The 22,937-nt window shown below is 36.7% G+C and overlaps 1 protein-coding gene and 1 long non-coding RNA gene across 2 annotated transcripts in view; both read right to left on the bottom strand.

Annotated features, from left to right (window-relative positions):
* The window catches only part of gbe1a (glucan (1,4-alpha-), branching enzyme 1a), a 138,113-nt gene extending 115,587 nt beyond the window's left edge, over window positions 1-22,526 (bottom strand). Inside the window, exons 1-2 of the mRNA XM_052566505.1 lie at window positions 22,400-22,526; window positions 9,984-10,153 (exon numbers count right to left, since the gene is read on the bottom strand). Coding sequence (XP_052422465.1) covers window positions 9,984-10,153; window positions 22,400-22,497 — 268 coding nt within the window. The 5' untranslated portion in view covers window positions 22,498-22,526. The remainder of the gene's footprint in view (window positions 1-9,983; window positions 10,154-22,399) is intronic.
* Window positions 6,177-7,135, bottom strand: LOC127965819 (uncharacterized). Its single transcript, XR_008155491.1, has 3 exons — window positions 7,043-7,135; window positions 6,817-6,901; window positions 6,177-6,306 (listed from the first exon to the last, which is right to left on the bottom strand). It is a non-coding gene; the product is annotated as an uncharacterized LOC127965819 (long non-coding RNA).
* Window positions 22,527-22,937: the final 411 nt, after the last annotated feature.

The following is a 22,937-nucleotide window of genomic DNA, read 5'->3' as shown; positions in this document are numbered from 1 at the left end:
GGATACGTTGAGATGCTTTGTTTGTGAGGAACAGAGGCACAAGAGAAAGGTGAAGGAAACACAAACGGTAAAGAAAGAGGATCTAACCAAAAAGAGAATAAAATATTATGGCAAAAAGCATGAATCCCGCCAAAATGCTAGCAGTGCTCCCTCAGAGTGGAGTTTGTCTTGGGTTGCTGTTTGTAGAAGCTGGATCAAATAGTTGTTATTATAAAACAAAAAAACAAAAAGAATATTTATGAAAAGCATTTTCATTAAAAAAAGAAAACTAAAATGACACTAAACTACAAACAATGGTTAAAACGAAGTGAAATAATAAATTACTACAACATTTAGAAAGAATCGGATAAATATAATTGGTTTTAAATAACTAAAACTAAACTAAAAAGTAATTGAAAAAAAAAAAACAAAGTTAAATAATAATAACACAAAATGTAAATGTTTTCCTAATCATAAAGTCAATCACATGGCGTGACCTGAAATATGTGCGCTACAATAAATAAATACATTTACTTGTAGCTACGAAAATAACCACTACATGACTTGTTAATAAAAAATAAAAAAAAAGTAGCCTATTAGCAATAATTTTAACATTTTTGGTGTAATACCACAACATGATCTGTATAATTTAATTCAGCTACTAACTGGCTTCATCATTCTGGTTAGATTACATATTTCACATTCAATCATTGATCTTTTTTTTACACAATATTTCTTTTTTGTTGTTCCCTCTTGCTACACATTCTGTCTTTTCTTCTCTCTGCCTGACAGTTATTCAAGTAGCACTGAAGCAGAAAGCTTTGAACATCACATCAAAGTTGTCTCATGCACGTTTCATGCTTAATGCACGTATGTGACCAACCATCTGGACATGAAGTTGGAAAAGACATGAACACTGAGAGTGAAATTCACTAACAACCCATTCTCACTCCAAAGGCGTCAAAAACCGAAGCATGCTCAAGCGCCCCTAGCGTCACATTTATGACGCCAAATGTGCCTCTTGGCGTCGAATATCGAAGCACTACGACCTTCATTGCTTTCAGTGGGAAACTTTTGGCGTCAGAATTCGACACGACGAGGACATGAGATGTTTATCGCTATGAAATCACGTTCAAGAAGTCTCATTCAGCACACATCGCGATACTTGCTATCAGTTCCACAGTTTGGGTGAGTAGTCCTAAATACGCTCTTTTAATGCCTTTTATAAATGTATTCTGTCTTATTTATTCATCAGATTAGTGCCATATGTTTAATCGCTGTATTATATCGGTCATCCGCGGCTGTCTTTGAGTTTCATTGCGTTTAAATAAATGAACACAGCTGCTAATTAGTGTGATTAAACTATATCTGTCACCTGACGTGCCATAGACCTTCGATCCGTTTTATATTATTATTAATTTCAGGATCAATGATGTAAGTTGTATTTGTAGTAAAATCATGGTAATCACGACTCTTACAATAGTAATACATGAAATGTGAAGTTAAAACACAGTAAACAGGACATTAGTAACTGTAACTGTAGTTTTACTATGGTATATTAATAATCAATACAACAATACAATAATCACCAAACCAGCTGTTTGTATCACTGTAATGTTAGTGTTTTTATGTGCTTTTATATGACAGATATCACAGTAATCATATGTTCTGTACCATGCTTTTAATACCTTTTAATGTAAATCCAAAAAAAAAAAAAAAAAAAATCAAATTAAAAATAAATAATAAAACATGCATTTTTCCATTTTGCAGTTCATTGATATCAGTTTATATTTAAATATATATTTATATATATTTATTATATCTAAATATTTTGCTCACAGATCATTATTGACATTCTGTATATAATTCAATTTTATTTTCTCTCCCCTTTTTTTATTTTTTTGTATATTTTTAGCTGAAAAGACGTAAAGGAAGCCCAGTGGTGTTTCTGGAGAGCTATTCCTTCAGAAATGGAGAAGACAGAAAGCTGCGGAGGCAGATATTTGCAGCAGTAAGTCTGTGATAGTTTGTCCCTTTTATCAAACATTCCTGCTGTTATTGATTGTACAGCATTTGTTGTTTCTTAAACTGTTGCACTGTCCAAATACCCACACTTGCCATCTTTGCACTTGACCACTTGATTACTTATTTGACGTCTTTCCTGTATTTGGCCTAGTGTTCAAGAGAGCATGATGACCACAAGTGTGTGTCGAACTTTTCATGACCTGATGACTGTGTTTCCCAATCCTGGTCCTGGAGAACCCCAGCACTGCATGGTTTTGGTGTCTCTCTGATCTGACAAACACACTTTTGAGGTCTTGGAGTCTTCACTGATGAGCTGATGAGTTGAATCAGGTGTGTTTGATCAGGGAGACATCTCAAATGTGCAGTGTTGGGCTTCTCCAGGACCAGGATTGGGAGCCACTGCCTTATGGGACACTTATGTGTTTACAGAGATTTTTAATATCTAATTATCAATATTTCACATAATGTACATTGGACAGCTTTCCGTGACCTCTTGTGAGATCTCAGCAAAAAGTCTGACGATTTATTCCAAAACATGATGCATGACGGGATACACTAAGCTTTGTATAGCGCTCCGGAGCAGTATTGGAGAGGTTTAGTGTGTGTTAAGGACGCTGTGCTTTGGCATTATTAAGACCGGGCAAAGTCTCGTTCACACACTGTCACGTACACACACTCTCAAGTGGCCAAGACTGCAAGTGTGGGTATCTGGACGGGGTCAAAGTCTTAAAAATGATCCCTAAACACAGTCGCACATCACAGTCTTAATAATCCAGTTTAACACTTGTATGATATTGTACAAGCCCCAGGACGGTCTCATCTGACACTATCAAAAGAATTCATATGACTATAGCTTGCTATTAATTACTTGCTTTCAATAATGGATGCATTTAACATTTAATTATACCGCATCTTTACAGAGGTGTAATGTACAAGTTGCACGTAATTAATAATATTTCCTTCCTTCTGTCTTACAGGATTTTTTGCAGATAATGCTAGTTCTCCATCATGCACAAGGACTCACCTCGTTAACTCTTTTTCCCCCGCACACACAGAAATGGTCCCTGGATCAGTGATTAGACTTTGCAGTGGTTTGATTTTTGCAGAAGATGTAACTTTGTTTTAATTATAAGCTCATAATGAATACATTACAGAAGCAGTGATGAAAACAATAGTTAAACATAGTATTTTTCGTATTGATAAAGCATTTTGTTCTCTTTTTCAAGCTTCATACAGTAAACTTTTTAGACTTTAATTAAGAGTTTTAGTAAAGGAGATATTCATACACAGTCATCCCCTAGCTCCAGTCATGAAGTGAAATCATGATGTTATGTCAAAGCTAGCAGGTGTTTGTTTTCCTGAACACTTTCTCTGTCTTTCATTGTTCAGACAATCAGTGTTTATTTGATGCTGTGCTGATAGAGTTTTATAGATGATATTGCACACTTGACATTTATGTCTTCATGGTGTTTTTTGTGAGTTTGAAACATTTACATTGTGTTGTATAACATTTTGGTCAATTTAATTTTTAAAATAATTTATCTTTTTCCAGTGTTCTCTGAAAGACATACTGTATTTACTGTTTTGTATTTTAATAAAAGCATTTTCATTTGCATACTGAAAATAGTTAATGTTTACAACATAACTGCCTTTTTATTCTTTATGGTGGCAAAAACGAGCTTGGTGACAGAGGATGCAGTGTAGTAATTTGGGCATGTTGTCTTTAAATGAGTTTGACATATCAATAAATAATGGAAGATCCTTACAAAAATATGCATGTTCATTATGCTTTATGTATTTATTTGTTCATTCATTCATTCATTCATTTATAATTTCTGTTTTTATTCCTAGAGTTCCAATGGTAGAGAATGGTAAATCACAGAAACACAAATGTGAACAATTTTAACTTTAAAACACAATGTAATATACAATGTAAATTTTAGAAGCACATCATTTGATTAGTAAATATATTTGTCTTTGGTCAAAAAATAAATAAAAATCTTAAAAATGTGTCTTATATTTAAGACATATTGGGCATGTGCACATCAATATTGCCCAATTTTTTTTCAAGTTGAACAACGGAGGAAGGTGAAGACGTTAATAAAACATAATCTAATAAGTAGCAAGCTTAATCTATTGTTAACCAAATCTATCCCTTCAGCCGAAAAACGAAAGACATCGGTCATAAATGGATGAGGAAGTGTGACACCGCTGCTCAGCTTTGATGTCATTGGCTATGAATTTTCAGGACAGTCTGTGGTTGGACTATCTTTTAACCCATATTAAACAGCGCATCATGTTGAAAAGTATGTTTTGCTGCTATCATCACATTAGTAATATATTAAGTCAACAATGAAGTGTTGCTGTCTTGAGAAAAATGACATCTTTAGCGAGATCCTATTCCTAACCCTAAGCATAACTTCAATAAACTACAAAAAACAGCCCCCTAGTGTTGCCTTTCCATAGGTAGAACGACGGAGGCTTGTGGGTAATGAAGTTTAAAACTTTTTATTAACGAAACGAAATAAATTATTTATTTTAAGGAAAACTGGACATCTAAATATGTTCATTGTGCAAACCTCCATGATATATTTGAGAGGCAGGCTGAAATGTGGTATTTTACAGTGAGCAATATGTAAAATGCCTTTATGCCAGCTTTCCATTTATTTCTGAAAACTGAGCTCAACATTATTTTATCAGCATAGCATAAGTAATAATCCTGCCCATTTCCTCTTTGATATGTTAATTGGACTCTGATTTACAGCCATTTGAAAAGTACAGTTTTGGGCTCTTCCGGGGGGTGCTACTGGGCCCCTGGGGGTAGAAGGGCAGTAAAACCTACATATATGTATTCTCCTCATCATGGACAACAAACTGAGCTGAGTCACATTTATATCTGACAGTTTTCACAGTCCTATGTTTTCTAATTCTTACATCATTGCTATTATACCTTTTGACAGGACATTGTGAGGCCATCTGATGAAACATGGAAAAATTAGAAGGAAATGATTTAATAATGAAAATAATAGATTATTTCTTTGATTTTTTAAGTAAATGGCAAGAAATCTAATGGATGAACCTGCAACAACTTGCCTTTATCTATTCCCCACTGTAAAGCAGTAATCAAGGACAGTGTATACACATTGTGATACTTCACTATTACACAAGGACAAATTCATGCAGTGCTAAGAATATTAATTTATATATATATATATATATATATATATATATATAACTAATTAGCAAAAATCAGTGTAAAAATGTCCTCCTCACCCTCACTGTATCTTGCTCCTCAGGTACTGGACATCAGTAATGTGTGTGCTCTTGGTTTTAATACATTACTAGATCCACGTTGATCATTCCTGCTACATTCTCAGTTATCCCTCAAGTGTTTGTAACAATAAAGCCCATGGCACCATCTTGTAATGCAGAATAATTAATCTCGTAACTCCCTTTATTTCACAAAAAAATTGCATATTTGTTACTAAAGTATAAAAAAATTACTTTCTGGTGTACTGATGTCCCAGATGTTATTAATCCGATCAAAAATGTTTATGTCTTAAATAAAAAATAATCCCAATAATTAATATGTCGTTTTTCCAAGTCTAAAATAAACACATATGAGCCTACCTAGTAAAATTATGTATTTACCAAGAATCTTCAGAACACAATATTCAGCATTTTCATTTTATTGAAGCATAGACTATAAAGTTGATAAAGTAGCATCAAGACAAATAAGATTCAATGAAAATAATTATCATCAAAAATACATTAACCTCATATATAAATCAGTTCACACAGATGAGTGATGAAATGTCCTTAAAAGTCACACAGTCCCATCCAGTCAACTGTGATACAGATCATGTGATACATATAAGACATGTGATACGGTTTCAGAAAATAATGATTCCCATCATCACATCTAAACTGGTTTCATCTCCCCATCATGATCTTCTTCTCTCGTGTCTGGAAACAGTTTGTGGTTGATATCCAGCACTGATGTGGTGTAGCTTGTTCTCAGCCCAGAGGATCTCTCAGTCCTAACATCCCAGACCTGGTCAAAGTGAAACAAACAATCCAGATGAAGTTGTTTAATGGACAGAGAGCTCAGCTTATGTTCTGTGTGATTTTAGCAGTGTGAGCAACTATGGCCCTTGTAGTACTGTACACTTACCATTCTTCAAGCTGCTTTAAGACCTTTTGAGAAGCTTTTTCTCTGAAGACAATTTACCACATCCTCTTCTTTCACTCCTTTCAAGAGCATCACTTGGTCAAAACCCCTCATATGGCTGATGAGATCATCTGTAAAAATTAAAATACTGCAATAAAAATGTCATTCTGCAAGAATTAAGAAAAAGTTACAGAGGCAAAGGTCTTGCTCATGAGACTGCATTAGCATGTGTAGTTCTCAGAGACTCTAGAATTCATCTATTGTTGCAGTAAATGTGTTTTCTTCCTCTAGAATCTTTCTCTAAAGTTCCTGACTTCTCTCACAAACGTGTTTTAGTCTGTGCAGTGCAAGGCCTGGCTTCGAACCAATCAACTATCAATTCACAATTTATAACATAACATTTAGAAAACAATTAAATAATGTCAATTGGTGTTTATATCAACTAAACCAATTTCATGAGACTTGTCTACTCTTAAAACAGGTGGTGTGTTTTTAAAAACATATTAAAAATGTCCAGTCACACTTTGCTAACATGCTGTAATTGTAATAGTATAAAAAGAAATCAAGGCTGACATGACCAGTTCTGTGAGAGATCATCATAAAATGTTGTATAACACAGCATTGCTTCAACACACACATACCAGAGGACTTCTGTTTGTTTGAGCACAAGATGGCCATCTTCATTTCTCATCCTGAGCAAATCATTTCCTTGGTCTTCCTTCTCTTCTGTGAAACAAGATAATCTCTACTTACTCCTTGTGCAATTAACATTGCTCATTAAACATAATTAAGTTAATTTAAAATAAGATTAAGACCAGAGCATTTGATGAGTAAATGTTGATTAAAAAATATTCTAAACAAATGTACCTGGGAAGAGCTGATCATGGCAAGATTCGCTGAGACTCAGTAATAGCTCTTTTAGTTTTTAGGAAGGTTTGTGAGGGTTGGCTCTTGAGTGAGCCGTTGAGCTTGATATTTTAGACCTGAAAAAGAAGAACAGCATTATCTCAAAAAAATCCTGTAAGACAGAAGGAAGGAAATATTATTAATTACGTGCAACTTGTACATTACACCGCTGTAAAGATGCTGTATAATTAAGCAAGTAAAGCAAGAAAGCAAGTAATTAATAGCAAGCTATAGTCATATGAATTCTTTTGATAGTGTCAGATGAGACCGTCCTGGGGCTTGTACAATATCATACAAGTGTTAAACTGGATTATTAAGACTGTGATGTGCGACTGTGTTTAGGGATCATTTTTAAGACTTTGACCCTGTCCAGATACCCACACTTGCAGTCTTGGCCATTTGAGAGTGTGTGTACGTGACAGTGTGTGAACGAGACTTTGCCCGGTCTTAATAATGCCAAAGCACAGCGTCCTTAACACACACTAAACCTGTGTCCCATAAGGCAGTGGCTCCCAATCCTGGTCCTGGAGAAGGCCAACACTGCACATTTGAGATGTCTCCCTGATCAAATACACCTGATTCAACTCATCAGCTCATCAGTGAAGACTCCAAGACCTCAAAAGTGTGTTTGTCAGATAAGAGAGACACCAAAACCGTGCAGTGCTGGGGTTCTCCAGGACCAGGATTGGGAAACACAGTCATCAGGTCATGAAAAGTTCGACACACACTTGTGGTCATCATGCTCTCTTGAACACTAGGCCAAATACAGGAAAGACGTCAAATAAGTAATCAAGTGGTCAAGTGCAAAGATGGCAAGTGTGGGTATTTGGACAGTGCAACAGTTTAAGAAACAACAACTGCTGTACAATCTATAACAGCAGGAATGTTTGATAAAAGGGACAAACTATCACAGACTTACTGCTGCAAATATCTGCCTCCGCAGCTTTCTGTCTTCTCCATTTCTGAAGGAATAGCTCTCCAGAAACACCACTGGGCTTCCTTTACGTCTTTTCAGCTAAAAATATACAAAAAAATAAAAAAAGGGGAGAGAAAATAAAATTGAATTATATACAGAATGTCAATAATGATCTGTGAGCAAAATATTTAGATATAATAAATATATATAAATATATATTTAAATATAAACTGATATCAATGAACTGCAAAATGGAAAAATGCATGTTTTATTATTTATTTTTAATTTGATTTTTTTTTTTTTTTTTTTTGGATTTACATTAAAAGGTATTAAAAGCATGGTACAGAACATATGATTACTGTGATATCTGTCATATAAAAGCACATAAAAACACTAACATTACAGTGATACAAACAGCTGGTTTGGTGATTATTGTATTGTTGTATTGATTATTAATATACCATAGTAAAACTACAGTTACAGTTACTAATGTCCTGTTTACTGTGTTTTAACTTCACATTTCATTTATTACTATTGTAAGAGTCGTGATTACCATGATTTTACTACAAATACAACTTACATCATTGATCCTGAAATTAATAATAATATAAAACGGATTGAAGGTCTATGGCACGTCACGTGGCAGATATAGTTTAATCACACTAATTAGCAGCTGTGTTCATTTATTTAAACGCAATGAAACGCAAAGACAGCCGCGGATGACCGATATGATACAGCGATTAAACATATGGCACTAATCTGATTAATAAATAAGACAGAATACATTTATAAAAGGCATTAAAAGAGCGTATATACGACTACTCACCCAAACTGTGGAACTGATAGCAAGTATCGCGATGTGTGCTGAATGAGACTTCTTGAACGTGATTTCATAGCGATAAACATCTCATGTCCTCGTCGTGTCGAATTCTGACGCCAAAAGTTTCCCACTGAAAGCAATGAAGGTCGTAGTGCTTCGATATTCGACGCCGAGAGGCACATTTGGCGTCATAAAAGTGACGCTAGGGGCGCTTGACCATGCTTCGGTTTTTGACGCCTTTGGAGTGAGAATGGGTTGTCACTAAAAATGAATTGTGTTCGCTGATAGCACTGTTCATGTGTCAGCCAATAATGAGCCTCTTTTAGGTGTTAGCGCTGTAAAAATGACAGTGAGATCTAGGGATGCAGTGGTCTTTGGGGAATGTTTTTTCTTCTTCTTTTTTTATGAAAAGAATACTTTGATTTAACACGGATACATTAAATCAGTCAAAAGGGACAGTAAAGTTTCTTTAAGAATTCACAAAAAAATCATGCTTGTATAAAGTAGCAACTGTTTTCAATATCGTTAATACTAATGCCTTTGTGACCTTAATTGACCAGTGATGTTAAAGTATAATTGTGGCTAGTTTGCATATGACCAAGGACTTTCTTCCATATGTAAACAAAGCTTGGATGAAAATTGTCAACGTTTTGCCAATCAATCGATCTCTGTCACACTTTACCACCAGGGCATCAGTTTAATTTTCAGACACAGTGGTGAAGCTTGGCAGTCGGGACAACGCAAACTGCAGGATGTGTTCCTGTTACTTCAAGATTAGAAGGAATTGAGCCTTATCTTGAACCCTGCTTCTAACAGACTCCAAATCGGCTTTTAATGGAGTAAAACTTAACAACAGAAAATCAGTCCAACTCTCTCGTCCTCTCTGTCTCTAAAAGAACAATACTGTCAGACTACTTGTAAACAATCCAGACAAGCGCACAATTGGCAACACACATCATTACGGCTTAAAAAAATCACTCTATGTAAACTCACTCAGATTCCTCACCCTGCAAACGCGAAGAGAATTTCAAGCAATAGCGGCCTAAAATGAAAGCATGTTTCTTTGGAAACAATAAACCTCTTGTACTTTGCTTCATAAATCTGTCTATTAGTAAGGGTCTGTGTCTGGATGTAACCAACAGACCTCTCTAAATGTTGACACTTACTGAAATCCCCAGTCAGGAAGACGGCCTCCGCTCCCGGTGCCCATTCCCTAAGGACCAGACTGTTGTCGGATCGCCGCTGAATTCCGAACGACTGGTAGCTCAGTGTGAAGTAATCAAAGGCCCCTTCTGCCTCCTCCAGCTGTGCCAGACGCTCGGAAAACCGCTTGTATCTGAAGTCACAACAGAGATAGAGAGCGGGACAGAAATATACAAAGAGAACATACAAATGAAAGACATTACGGACCCAAGCTTCATATCTCTCACTTCTACGAACCAGAGTTCAGACAGTTGTTCTCTTCAGTTCACACAAAAAGATCACTCATATTCAACTTTCTCTGTCAGCTTTGCATTACAGAAAAAAAAGAACAACTTTTATTTGAAAGTTATTTTGCGCAGAAGATCTGGCTAATGAGTCACAGGAGCAGAAATACACACACGGCTCTTTTAAACAAAGTTTGTCGTGTGAAACACACTCGCCAACACACAGTGATTAAAAAAGAATTTGTAACCTTTAGAAAGGCTTTTCAAAGGAATTCCTCACTCTTCTGTTCCTTTAATCTTACTGCTTTCACCAAAAAGACATGAAAAATTTGATCTGACGTAAATTAGTGATGACAGTCTAGAAAGTGGGTAAAATTCAGAGTGTGTGGACATGTGTTCACAATTTTAAAGTGAAAAGAGTAAATGTTGAATAAATTAAACCCGCTGAATTAAACTGATTTGTTAAAACGTACCATATTTTAAAGTCTGCATGAAATGTGTGAAATACTCAGGAAAACAAAACATCAGCCTGCTGATGAAATCTCATTTGTAGCTTGACATATTTTTAAGTATTCTGCCTTTTTTTTTTCTTAAAGGGGGGGGTGAAATGCTATTTCATGCAAACTGAGTTTTTTACACTGTTAAAGAGTTGGATTCCCATGCTAAACATGGACAAAGTTTCAAAAATTAAGTTGTACGTTTGAAGGAGTATTTTTGCTCCAAAAAAACCTCTTCAGGTTTGTCACAAGTTTCGGAAAGTTTTTTTTCCGAGTATGGCTCTGTGTGACGTTAGATGGAGCGGAATTTCCTTATATGGGTCCTAAGGCACTTCTGCCGGAAGAGCGCGTGCTCCCGTATAGCAGAGCAGAGGAGGAGAGACATTCACTGATCAGAGCGAGAGCATCTCGAAAGTCACAAAACAAGTGTGTTTTTGGTTGCCAGGGCAAGACAACCCTGCACAGATTACCAAAAGAGAAACAGCATTAAGGGACCAGTGGATGGAGTTTATTTTTACAGAGCATCAACGGAGTTGTGCAAGTGTTTGTGTTTGTTCCCCTGCATTTCGAAGATGCTTGTTTTACAAACAAGCCCCAGTTTGACGCTGGATTTGCACATTGTTTATTTCTTAAGGATAATGCAGTCCCAACGAAAAAGGGTCACGATCGTGTGTTGGAACCGCAGGCGGTGAGTAAAACTGCTTCAAATATCTCTGTGTTGTTAACTTAGCTATCGGCGTGTAAGCACATCAAGTAACCAACATGCGATGTTGTCATCAAACTGCACGAGTAAAACTGCTTCAAATATCTCTGTGTTGTTAACTTAGCTATCAGCGCGTAAGCACATCAAGTAAACAACATGCTATGTTGTCATCAAACTGCACTTTCCACATGTAACGTTACAGCTTAAAAAAAAAAAAAAAAAAAAAAAAAAAGACGACATAAAGTGGAACTTAGTCCTTTTCCAAAACCGCTAAGTAAATATATAGAGTTTCAGTACATACCACATAGAGACGCCTTTGCTGATGCTGCTCTTGTTAAATTTCAGCCTCTGGATCTGTGTCAGCTTCCAAACGCTCTCAACGCAAAATCCTACTGATGCTCGTGATTCTTTAGCTCTGCCCACACGTCACGCCTCTAGGCGCTCGTGTTTTTCCGGGAAAAATCGGTACAGACTATCTTTCTCTTATAAATATGATAAAAATAAAGACTTTTTGGAGTTATGAAGGATGCAGTACTACTCTATAGGTACTCAAGATTAACAGGATATTGAGTGAAAACGAGCATTTCAACCCCCCTTTAAGCAAAACACTGTTCACACTGAGAAATGAGCAGGGATCTGCGTCTTCAAGGGAAAGTTCACCCAAAAACTTACAATTCTGTAATAAATTACTTACCATCATGTCATACCACACTTCTTGGGAACTCAAATTATTATTTTTTTTTTGATGAAATCCGAGAGCTGATGCAGAAGCCAGAGTTCTGATATAGAACACCCTTCTCTCTTAGTTCATCGTCTGTATACAGAACCACTGATGTCACATGGACTATTTTAACAATTTCCTTACTACCTTTATGGGCTGTGAACTTGTCAGTTCTGTTGCTGTCTATGCAGCATCATTTATGTATATATATATATATATATATATATATATATATATATATATATATATATATATATATTTTAATGATCAACCAATTACGTAATAATCATAAGATGCCTAATATGGCCTTGTCCTACTGCCAGAATGTAGAGAAGACAAAAAAAAAAAAAAAAAAAATACTAGAAAAGGATGATTAGTGAACATATTGGCTCTGTTTGCCATTTGCCATGCTTGCCCATCCATTAGAAATGGTGTATAACTGAGGTAAAATCATGCAAGACTTTAGGTGGTGTTTGAATGTAAAGAGTGTTGGGCCCAGCTGGGACTTCTGCGTGCATATTCATGGCAGTGTTAGGAATAATTACCGATGGGAACCGCTCATTTGGGTTCCTCTGGGAGTTTAAAGTGCTCATTAAAACTTGAGGAACAACAGGGTGATGGGTGCCGTCAAGTGGCCTCTCAAACGCTGCTCTTAATCACATAGAGAGAAAGCGAGAGAGATGGGGAGAGAGCGAACAGATGGACAGACGAAGGGAAAAACAGGCAGAATCTCTTCCTGATGATTCCCAGATAAACACAAATGACCAAACCGCTCGACCGATTACTGTTTTGACAGTTAACAGCCCAGACACAGATTTAAAGTCACAGCTTGTCAGATGATAAGCAAAACTACTTGCAAAGATTTCCTCAACTGTAACAAACAAAAAACCTGAAGTTTATGGAAGAAGCTGCTAAAAGATGTAGAATGAATATTCCACAAACCTGCAAGAAAAAAAAAAAACAAAACAAAAAAAAAACAATTGAGCTTTTGTTATTTCAATGCCTTAAGCCTTGAGTTAGCTCTGATGGGCCACACACTGAGATCCACAAGGCTTTTTTCAGACGTCTATCAGCACGGCTGGATGTACGAAAGGGAAAAATATGACCCCCGTGGAGCAGATGGAGCAACTTAATCACCCCCTGAACAAATCTTTCAGCAGGCCGTCGCTTACTCAGTCCGGTGGTCAAACGGACTTGAGCTCTGAAAGATTCAGTGCTTAGCTCGCCCTGCTGGAGGCACCGAAGAGAGGGAGGGAATGCAGGAAACGCCACAGCCTGCCATCGCGGATATAATAACAAGCTTTCTCCCATTCTGTAATAACAATGATTCAAGGCGACCAGGAGTGGCCACAAAGTGGTGCGTGCTGCACCTCCGGTCAGTTTTAAAAGAGGCTACACTCGTCCACTCGATCTTGTCCTCTTGAAAGCACGTTTTGGTGAATCGCTGCGCTCTTTGAGGGGGGACGCGTTGGTGGATGAGCATGGGGAGCTCGAGAGAGATTGTTAGAGGAGCGAGGGCACTCACACATGTCTCATCTTCTACGCTAACAGCCCCGGGGTGAGCTGACTCATCATGACACAGCGTTTTTCGCACGAATGGCTCACTTACACGCGGATGAAAACACACAGCAGCAAACACCTCCCATTTCTGCCCCTGGCATCCCTGCACAGCCATAAAAGTGTCACAGAGGGTCTTTCACTGCTTTAGAGGCTCTCTTGCGTACACCCAGAGGCGTCAAAACCCAAACTCAAAAGCGCAGTTAAGCTTTGGAGCGGAACGAGGTAAAGAGGGACTCCAGAGAAACAGGAAGTGCTGATGGTTTAATATCTGCAGTGTGGGATGGTGAGCTAAGTGGTAAAAGTAGCGTAGTTTTAGTATCAGATGTTTATTTAACTTCAGAGTACTTTGTTAAGACTACCATTTTGTTTTACTTTTTGTTACTCTGGCTTGAAAGCTGTTTAGTATGCATTTCTAATTATTCAGATTGTTGGTAAGATTTCAAATTGTTTTGAGGCTCTTATGCTTAATAACACTGTGACTTCACCGGTGGCGACAATTGTTGTGTTGTGCCGCAACAGCTAAAATCTGTCTATGCTGGAGACGTCACATGACAAAGCAACTTTTTCTTTAGTACATTATAAATAGAACGAAGCAGCAGTTTACAATCAAAAATGTGTTGTGTTGTCGTGCCGCACCGTATCCAGTGAAGACAGCATCACTGATTATAATGGGTACTAAAGCCTAGTCTAATAAGCTAAAATCAGTCTAATATGCTGATTTAATGTTCAATTCATTTCCCCTTGTTATTAATTTTGACATTTGTGCTGCTTAATATTTTTGTGGAAACCATGATCCATTTCTTCCCCAGGATTATTTAATGAATAGAAATAACCATAAACGATTTCTTTTTTTTTTCACACAAATTACAGCTGTCCAAAATATGAAAGCGTTTCTATTATACCAACATTTTTTAATGATCATTATATTCAACATTAAGCACCATTATTTTCCAAGGAGAGACAACAGTAAGAACAACGTGTTAGATAAGCGAGAAAAAAAAACAAGGAAAATATAACATATCTTAAATACTTTAAAAATATATTTTTTTAAATATAACTTCATAATCAGAATTTTTTACTGCACGTAATTTTTAATCAAACTGCAAATGTTGAAATAGGCTAAAAAAAACAACAACAACATGAAAATACTATTTAATTTTGTTTTCTCCATATACATAAAATGCTAGTAATGAAATAATTTCTAAAAAAATTCAAAATGCCATTTCCAGCAAAGAATAAAACAAACAAGAAAAAAAAAAGTTAAAGAAGCACACTATTATGAATGAGAAAGCCAGAGAAAGAGAGGACAGGAAACTTCTTGCTGAGCTTCTGCTGACACAAACCACATCTTAACCGTTAATTTAACCAATTAAAGAAGAAGGATGTGGACACAAGTCCTGTTTTTGTCTTCTGGATTTGCCATCGGGGACTAAGCCTTTGCCTGACTCAGCCAGTATTGACTGTGTCTTTTAAAAAATACTCAGGTTCTTTTTTTAAAGGTGATACACCTTGGAATTAAAACTCTTACTTGAGTTGTGGTTTAGTGGTTAGCACACATGCTCCAGATGCATTGATCTGGGGTGTTCATGTGGGAGATGAGAGTTCATTTCTTTTGTAAAATTAAGAAAATAAATGAGCCAAACAAACAAGTATAAGGTGTAAAATTAATATGGTATGATCTAAAAAGCTGGAAAAACCTTTCCTTTATTATGAGGCAGTTTGTAAGAAGTCAGACTTTTTCTCCATTTAATTTCTTCTCAGTTTATGGAAAAATAAGCATTACATCACTTTCTCACCAGTTGATATTCTAAAGTGAGAAGGAGAGTCCAAACAGCTGATGAAAACATCATAACAATCCATAAATAACCCTCATGGCACCAGTCCATAAATTAACATCTTGTAAAGCAAAAAGCTGAGTGTTTGAAATTCAAACTGTTGCTTCAGGCCAAAATATGAGTCCTCCTTCTGTAATATTGAAAAAGTTATCAAGTCTGAATCGGCAAAGAAACATCATATCAAGCACAATTTACCCAAAAAATTAATAAATGAAAAAAAAAAAAAGAACTAAACAGTTCTAAAGAAATATGTCTGTGAATTTTAATGTGGGAGGACAATAGGGTATGGACTTTTCCACTGGAGGAAGTGTTATTATGGACTCATATTTTGTCCAGAATCAACTTTTTCAAGTTAAAACATCATAACAATGGATTTATTATAAACACACAGCATTTCACATCACAAGATGTTTTTATCAGCTGTTTTAACTCTCATTCTCTGCAGCCATTCACTGTAGAAGTTCCATTCTTAAGTGAGTGATGTAATGCTAAATTTGTTCCAATGAAAAAACTAAAAAAACAAGCTGATCATTCTATTGGATGGTCTGAGGTTGGGTAAATTTAATTTGTTCTCAGTGAACTGTTCTTTTAATAACTACAATACAAAAAACTACAATGACTACAATAAACAAAAAAAATAAAATAAAATAAAACGAACCAAGTACCTTCACTCAGTGTCTTCTAGACTTCTATAATGCTAAAGCAAAAACAATCGCCCCTTGAAATGTCCAAGAGGGATTAAACAGCTGCCAATCAGGATGTAACTGCAGGAAGCTGATGATACAAAATCGTTCGCCAAGTTATTATCTTATGACCAAATGCTATTTTCTTCAGCAAACAGTGAAATGGTCCAGGTGAATCTTTACCTGGGGCTTCTTAAAGGCACCGCAAAGACAAAGGGAAAATAAGCTCATGAATAATAATGGTGTAGTGCAGTGTGAGAGAGCTTAGCATCCATGACTTGATTATTGGTGTGAAGCGGCATACTGGTGAATGCCAGCATACTACTGAAGGGCTGCTGGCTTCATACAGTGTCTATCCCTGACCAGTGTTGTGAGCCCTTAAGCAAGGATCTCGAGTCCAAAAATTGCTGTGGGTTCCAACTGTCTCTGTCATCCCTCACCCATGAATCCACCACAGTGGTTTTCCAAATCACGTTGCTCTACTGCATGTTAATAAAGTTTGGTTCCAGAAAAGAAAATCGATCTCATGTTGTTGTAAACCTGTATGACTATGTTCTTTCTTATTTGTCTTTGGAATACGAAAAAAAAAATTGGAATAAAGTACTCTCTCCAAGCAAATGCAATGAATGAGGACAGCTCAAGCCTCTAAAGGATCATATAGAACTACAATTAGTTCCCATTACAGAATGACATTAATAATAAGTGAGTTGACAATCATTTCGAATTTAGATCTTGCAATGCACCTTTGATTCTTGTAACTGCAATATTTAAATCTCAAGTTGCAAATCTGAAGATATCTTAAAGTGTAAATGCAATTTACTTTTACTTTTTTACAGAAATAGGCTTCCATATGTTATTTATGTTTGTGCGACTCTTGGTATATTATTAAAACTAATATAACGCTTACACAAAGCAAGGTTTGCGGTATCATTATTTATGTATAATACATGAACCCTACTGTAATTTTTGTTGACCCCTCTAGATGTGTGAGGCTCTAGAATCACCCCTACAGCCCTCCCTATAAACAATGCAACATGCTAACACACAAACCCACCTTGTTTTAAACAATCTTTCAGAACATTTGAAATATAGATCATGTAAAATGACGAATAAGCTCACAGATAAACAACCACCACCTGCATTACACAAATGTGTTTCACCAGAGGGAGAAAAACCGTGTGCGTGGCTTGACAGAGCTACCATTGCCTACAAACCAAGAGCTGCTCATAAATATCACAGACGGAGATCACCTCATAACCAATTCTGAGTCCCCGCGTGCACCCGCAGAATGCCTGACTGCACGTTTTGAAGTTTAATGAAAAAAAAAAAAAGTTTTGCATGCGCACAGGAGTTCAGGAAGAAACCCGTTTATGCATTCCTCGCGAGTGTCGCAGCACCAGAATGGGCTTAATTGGTGTATGCCATCTTATTCAAATCTTATTCTCTAAATAACATTACTTTTGGTTTTTGTTTCCCACCCCATTTAAGCTCTGCGTTTATCCAGTCCCCTGGGTGCACCATTCTGAATAGAAATGAACCTTATCAAAAACATTGTCTGAGAAAGGGAATATTAAGAAGGCAAGAATAAATGAGGCAGCAAAAAAATTAGTGGTTGTTCTCTGTTGGCAGAAGGCAAAGGTGGTATGACATGTTTACTTATGAAAGGAAAAGGGGTGGGTGGGGTGCACAATTACAAGGTTGGCCCCTAACAAATGGAATTCTGGATCAATTTTGTACAAACGTCAGAGGTGGATTCAGACCTGGCTAATGAATAAAATGTAACTTTGAGTATATGTATAATGATGCCGCTACACCATCTTTTAACTCACTACTTTATGTACAGTGAATATTATGACCGACAGGCTCTTTAAAAGTGCCAACAGCTTCATCTCTGGCTCCCAAGAGGAAAGGGGCCATTATCAGTGATGAAGGCAATCAATCAAACTGATTCATTTCTGAAGCAATAAATACGGCATTGCACACAGGGCTGAAAGAGAGAGATATCAGGATGTAATGACTCACACTAGGGTAGAAGCGTCATCTGCAGCACCTCGAACTGGTCCTCAGCAGAAAAAAAAAAAAAAAAAAAACTTCCATCTTAGAAGGGAAGTGGCTGTCAATCCTTCAGACAGTAAAAATTGCTGTTAATTCTAATGGTTTTCATTACAATTTTTACTTGATCTTTGTAGGTGTTGCATACAGAAAGCATGGTCAGGATCCTTAAAAGGCTCAGAGCCTTTTCATTCAAACAAGAGCAGCTGGGCGTGATATAATGAGTGGCGATGTCACACTGGAATTTGAAGTTTTTAATGTGTTGCTGTGTGTTCGATGCGGTTGTCATCAGTGGCAAATCCTGTTATAGAGCAGAAGTGTTTTCTCCCGCACAGCTCTCATCCACAGTCTGCTTTCCATTCCAGTGCTACACAAAATAAAATGCATACAAAAACATCCCTGCTGCTGATGCACATCCACTGACATATGGCTGCAGCTTTGTAAAATAAAAAATAAAATAAAATAAAAAAAATACAGTATATATATATATATATATATATATATATATATATATATATATATATATATATATATATATATATATATATATATATATATTTCTATATGAAAAAAAAAAAAAGAAAGTGACGTGACAGACAAGTATGGTGACCCAATTTGTGCTCTGCATTTAACCCATCCAAAGTGCACACACACAGAGCAGTGAACACACACACACACTGTGAAAACACACCCGGAGCAGTGGGCAGCCATTTATGCTGCGGCGCCCGGGGAATATATATATATATGATAACAACAAAACTTTCTTTGGAATTCAGAACCAGAGCTTTTTTTTTTTACTCAAATTGAAAAACTCATTTCCTGTTTATTATTTTTACACTACATAAGTATGCATTAATTTTCCTTTTTCCCCACTTTAATTTTAACTATTTTCCCCACAGATTTAAAATGTTATTTGACATTTTTTACTTCTCATATTGACTCATTCTCACATCACATGATAGCAACCTGCTTGCACACCTTGTCACATGAAATGATTATTATATACAAATGTAATAATCACCATTAAAGGTGCCATGTGCCATGTCTGGCAAAAAAATTAAGTCACACTCCACATACCATACCAGATTGGGACAGTATGCCTCGATAAAGTGAATTGGTCTACTCTAGAGTAACGGCATAGTCTCTATGCTCCGCCCCTACCTTCACAACAACCCTAGAGCCATAGCCGAAGCCTAAGAGGACGTTTTGCCTCCAGAGGAACGTTGGGTGATTTCAAGTGATTTTGAAACATGACATCTTCAAGCTACTCCCCTTCACCTTTACCAGTGAATATGTTCATATTTGTTTTGTTCATATTACATTTTGAGTTGTATATACACATTATTTGAATTAAATTAATTTGACAGACAGCATTCTGTCAACATCATTGGTCAACATCAGACAGCTGATGTTGACCAAGCTAGCGCCAACCAACGTAACCAGAGCTGCCAACTCTCAAGCATTCACCGTGATACACACACAATTGACTCTTTTCACACGCTTTCACGCCACACATCAATTTTCTCACGCACAGAAAAACAACGAAGCAAAGAGGACCAACAGACTAGACAGAGCAGGTTAGTTATGATATAAATAAATATCAGATTCTGTCAATTTTATGACGCAATTCAAACAATACCGTTTTGGCACTTGTAAATGTTACACGGCAGATCCCTAGCACTCTTGAACCGATCATCTCTACTATAGTAAAAAAAAAAAAAAAAGAACACTGTTGAAAGATACACTAGGCTACAAATGACCAAAATGTATTCCTCATACATAATATCGATCAATCAGTGTTTTTTTTATCAACGTTAAGAAGTCAATAGGGCTGATAGGACTCTCTGTATGTTTACAGCATTTGGTGATTTATCATCGAAGACATTTCAAGCTTCTTAGGTAATGTTACATTTTAGCATCAGCTTGGTAGAGACGGGCTTTGGTAGATAAAACCGGATCAGATCTGTGGGTAAGTTATAGCTAGCTAATTATCAAACGCAGCTAGGGTTAGCCATCGCTAACATTAGCACGTTTATCGAACAGCCTTCGATACATTTCTATGTTATAACTTCCCGAAAAAAAGGGATTCAGCCATCCTTCCGCTCTCTTCCCTGAACTGAAATGAAGTAGTGGGCTGTACTTTCCACACGATTAACATCAGGTTCAAGTACGCCCACAAGCCGTGCGAGTTATTCGTGTATTGCAGGTTGGCTGGTGGTTAGGTTGCCCGCATACCGCCTCCCATGGCCGAAACTGGTATTACGACACCTGTCGGGCCGTGGCTAGTAATGATAATGCTAATTAAGGTTGATATCTCTGCAGCACTATAACTTGACATTTTTTTATGACATCATTGCCCTTATTTCTTCTCATTCTTTTGATGCATGTAGGTCATTTATTTTTAGATTTTTACCTCAATTTTTACATATGGCACCTTTAAGATAAATGCACACATGACCAATGAGGCAACTAACAATAAGATAAACCATCTTAAAAAAACAAACAAAAAACAAACAAAAAAAAACCATTCATCCATAAACCAGGAAGCTGTAGCAAAAAAAAAAGGTAAATTTTGAGTGAGGATATGGATATTTTGAACCGCAATGTTCATTTACATACTTCACACAAGTATTCTTTTCTAAGAAAGTTTACTGTCAAATTGTCATCATGAACTGAACCCCCCCCCGGGACAATATTCTGCTGACAATGCCTGACTTAATTTTCACTTTCTGTCTCCCAGCCCCACAAAAACCATCCCAGTCTCAGGTGCATGTGCCTAAGCCTGCACGAGTGCTAGTGTGTGTGTGTCTGTCTGAGAGGCTCTAGACATTAAAGTGAATTTTAACAAGGTATGACGACTGGCTGGTGGTATAGGGGAAACCTGCCAAGCTCAGACGCTGTCTCTCTGTGTGCCATCTCACCCTGTTTTCACAAGCTCTGGCCAATTAGCTGCTTTCTCTGTCTGCTGGACTACTGACAGTCCCATATCTTCCACTATGAGTTCTATATGAACATTAATAATCAAAAAAGTCTGGAATTCTTGACTGTCACAGTAAAGCTGCTCATGCTCACCGAATATGGCAAATGCTACTACATCAATCCAAAATTATTATGGAACCGAGAGGAGACAATGAGGTGGTGCCATGAGGATTCTAAGGTGAAGGATAGTCTGTTCAGGAAAGCCAAAGTTACACAATTTCACAACATTTTGGCTCTTAATAAGCAAGGAATAACAGGTACAGAATAACAATAACAGGAATACCTCATCCAAAAAGGGTAATTTAGTAATGCAGTATCAGCAAAACATGACAACAGACCTTAATCATGGTATGTGCATTATTGAATTTCACATGGATGAAAACAAGGCTGTGACTTACGGTTCTTAACAATGGTATAAAAGTTCTTAAATTACATCTGATTTTCCCAACTGAAAGTCTGTTTTAAAGTTCTATTAGCTGAACAGTCGGTACTCTGCTGAAAAATAGCAACCATTATTACAAACATTAAAAACCACCAACTATTAACAATTCCATTTTCCATTAAAACCAATACTTACCCCTTTATAACCAGTAATGTTATTAAAAATTATGTGATTGTTTCTTGTTTTTATTAGCATGGTATGCCATTAAACTACAGTACAATCCATTTAACACACTGATGTACTTCTATCCCACACAGCCTGCTTTTCATTCTTGTCAAAAATTACACCTACCCTGACTAAGTTTTGTTCAGGTCTAGAATTAAATGACAGCAAGTAAATGACAAACTTTACTTTTGGTGAACTATCCACTTAAAATCTTATAATACTTTAATTAATTGATATGTGGAGCATATAGACGTGGCAGCATTAATATATAAACGCAGACAGCTTAGATTTCTTTATTAGAGGGCGTGATACGTCGGGCCGAACACGCAGCTTTCTGATTGGATTAGCATAGACCCGCAAGCTCCACCTGAATGACGCACATACTGAAGAACACTACAGTATGAAATTACAGTTATCTAAATTATTATGTTGATAAAAAAGAAAAACACAGAGTAAATTATTAAAATGGAGAATAAAACCAAGTGAGCATTTGCAGCATTTGATTAAGGTGTGCTTACCTTCTGTGCAGTTCTCCCTCATATTGTCCTATATACGAATCAGTCTGTAGAAACGCAGTGAGGTTTGGAAAACTCTCATCAGTGCTTGAATCCGACATTGCCGTGGCTCTCAGTTTTAATAGAAGCAATATATCATCTCTTGCTCAAAGGGGACTGGTAGTCCGAATTTAAAGGAGGTTGGGAGCTTCTCTGGGAGCTTGGCAAACACACGACCAATCCACCTTGGCCTGTTGCGCAATCCAGTCCGTGCGCAGAGCAGAACAGAACAAGCCTCCTTTCATATAAAACACATTTCTTGGCTGGCAGGAAATGTGCCCTCATCTCTCAGTGCTTGTGCTATCATAAATACCTCTTTCTTATTTTATTGCAATAAGGTTTTCACTGTAAAGTTGGTTTAAAATATTATACAGAAACACTTTGTTTTTTAACTTTAGAATGCAAAGTAGTTTTGACAATTTTGCCATTTATTTACTTTGTAAGGGGGAATTGGCATAAGTAGTTTTTGGACTAAAGTTTTATTATTAATCATGTATAAAAT

Source organism: Carassius gibelio, chromosome B10, assembly GCF_023724105.1.
Source record: "Carassius gibelio isolate Cgi1373 ecotype wild population from Czech Republic chromosome B10, carGib1.2-hapl.c, whole genome shotgun sequence".
Classification (NCBI taxonomy): domain Eukaryota; kingdom Metazoa; phylum Chordata; class Actinopteri; order Cypriniformes; family Cyprinidae; genus Carassius; species Carassius gibelio.
The sequence above is the reverse complement of the archived record's forward strand: the minus strand, read 5'-3'. Positions and strand labels throughout refer to the sequence as shown.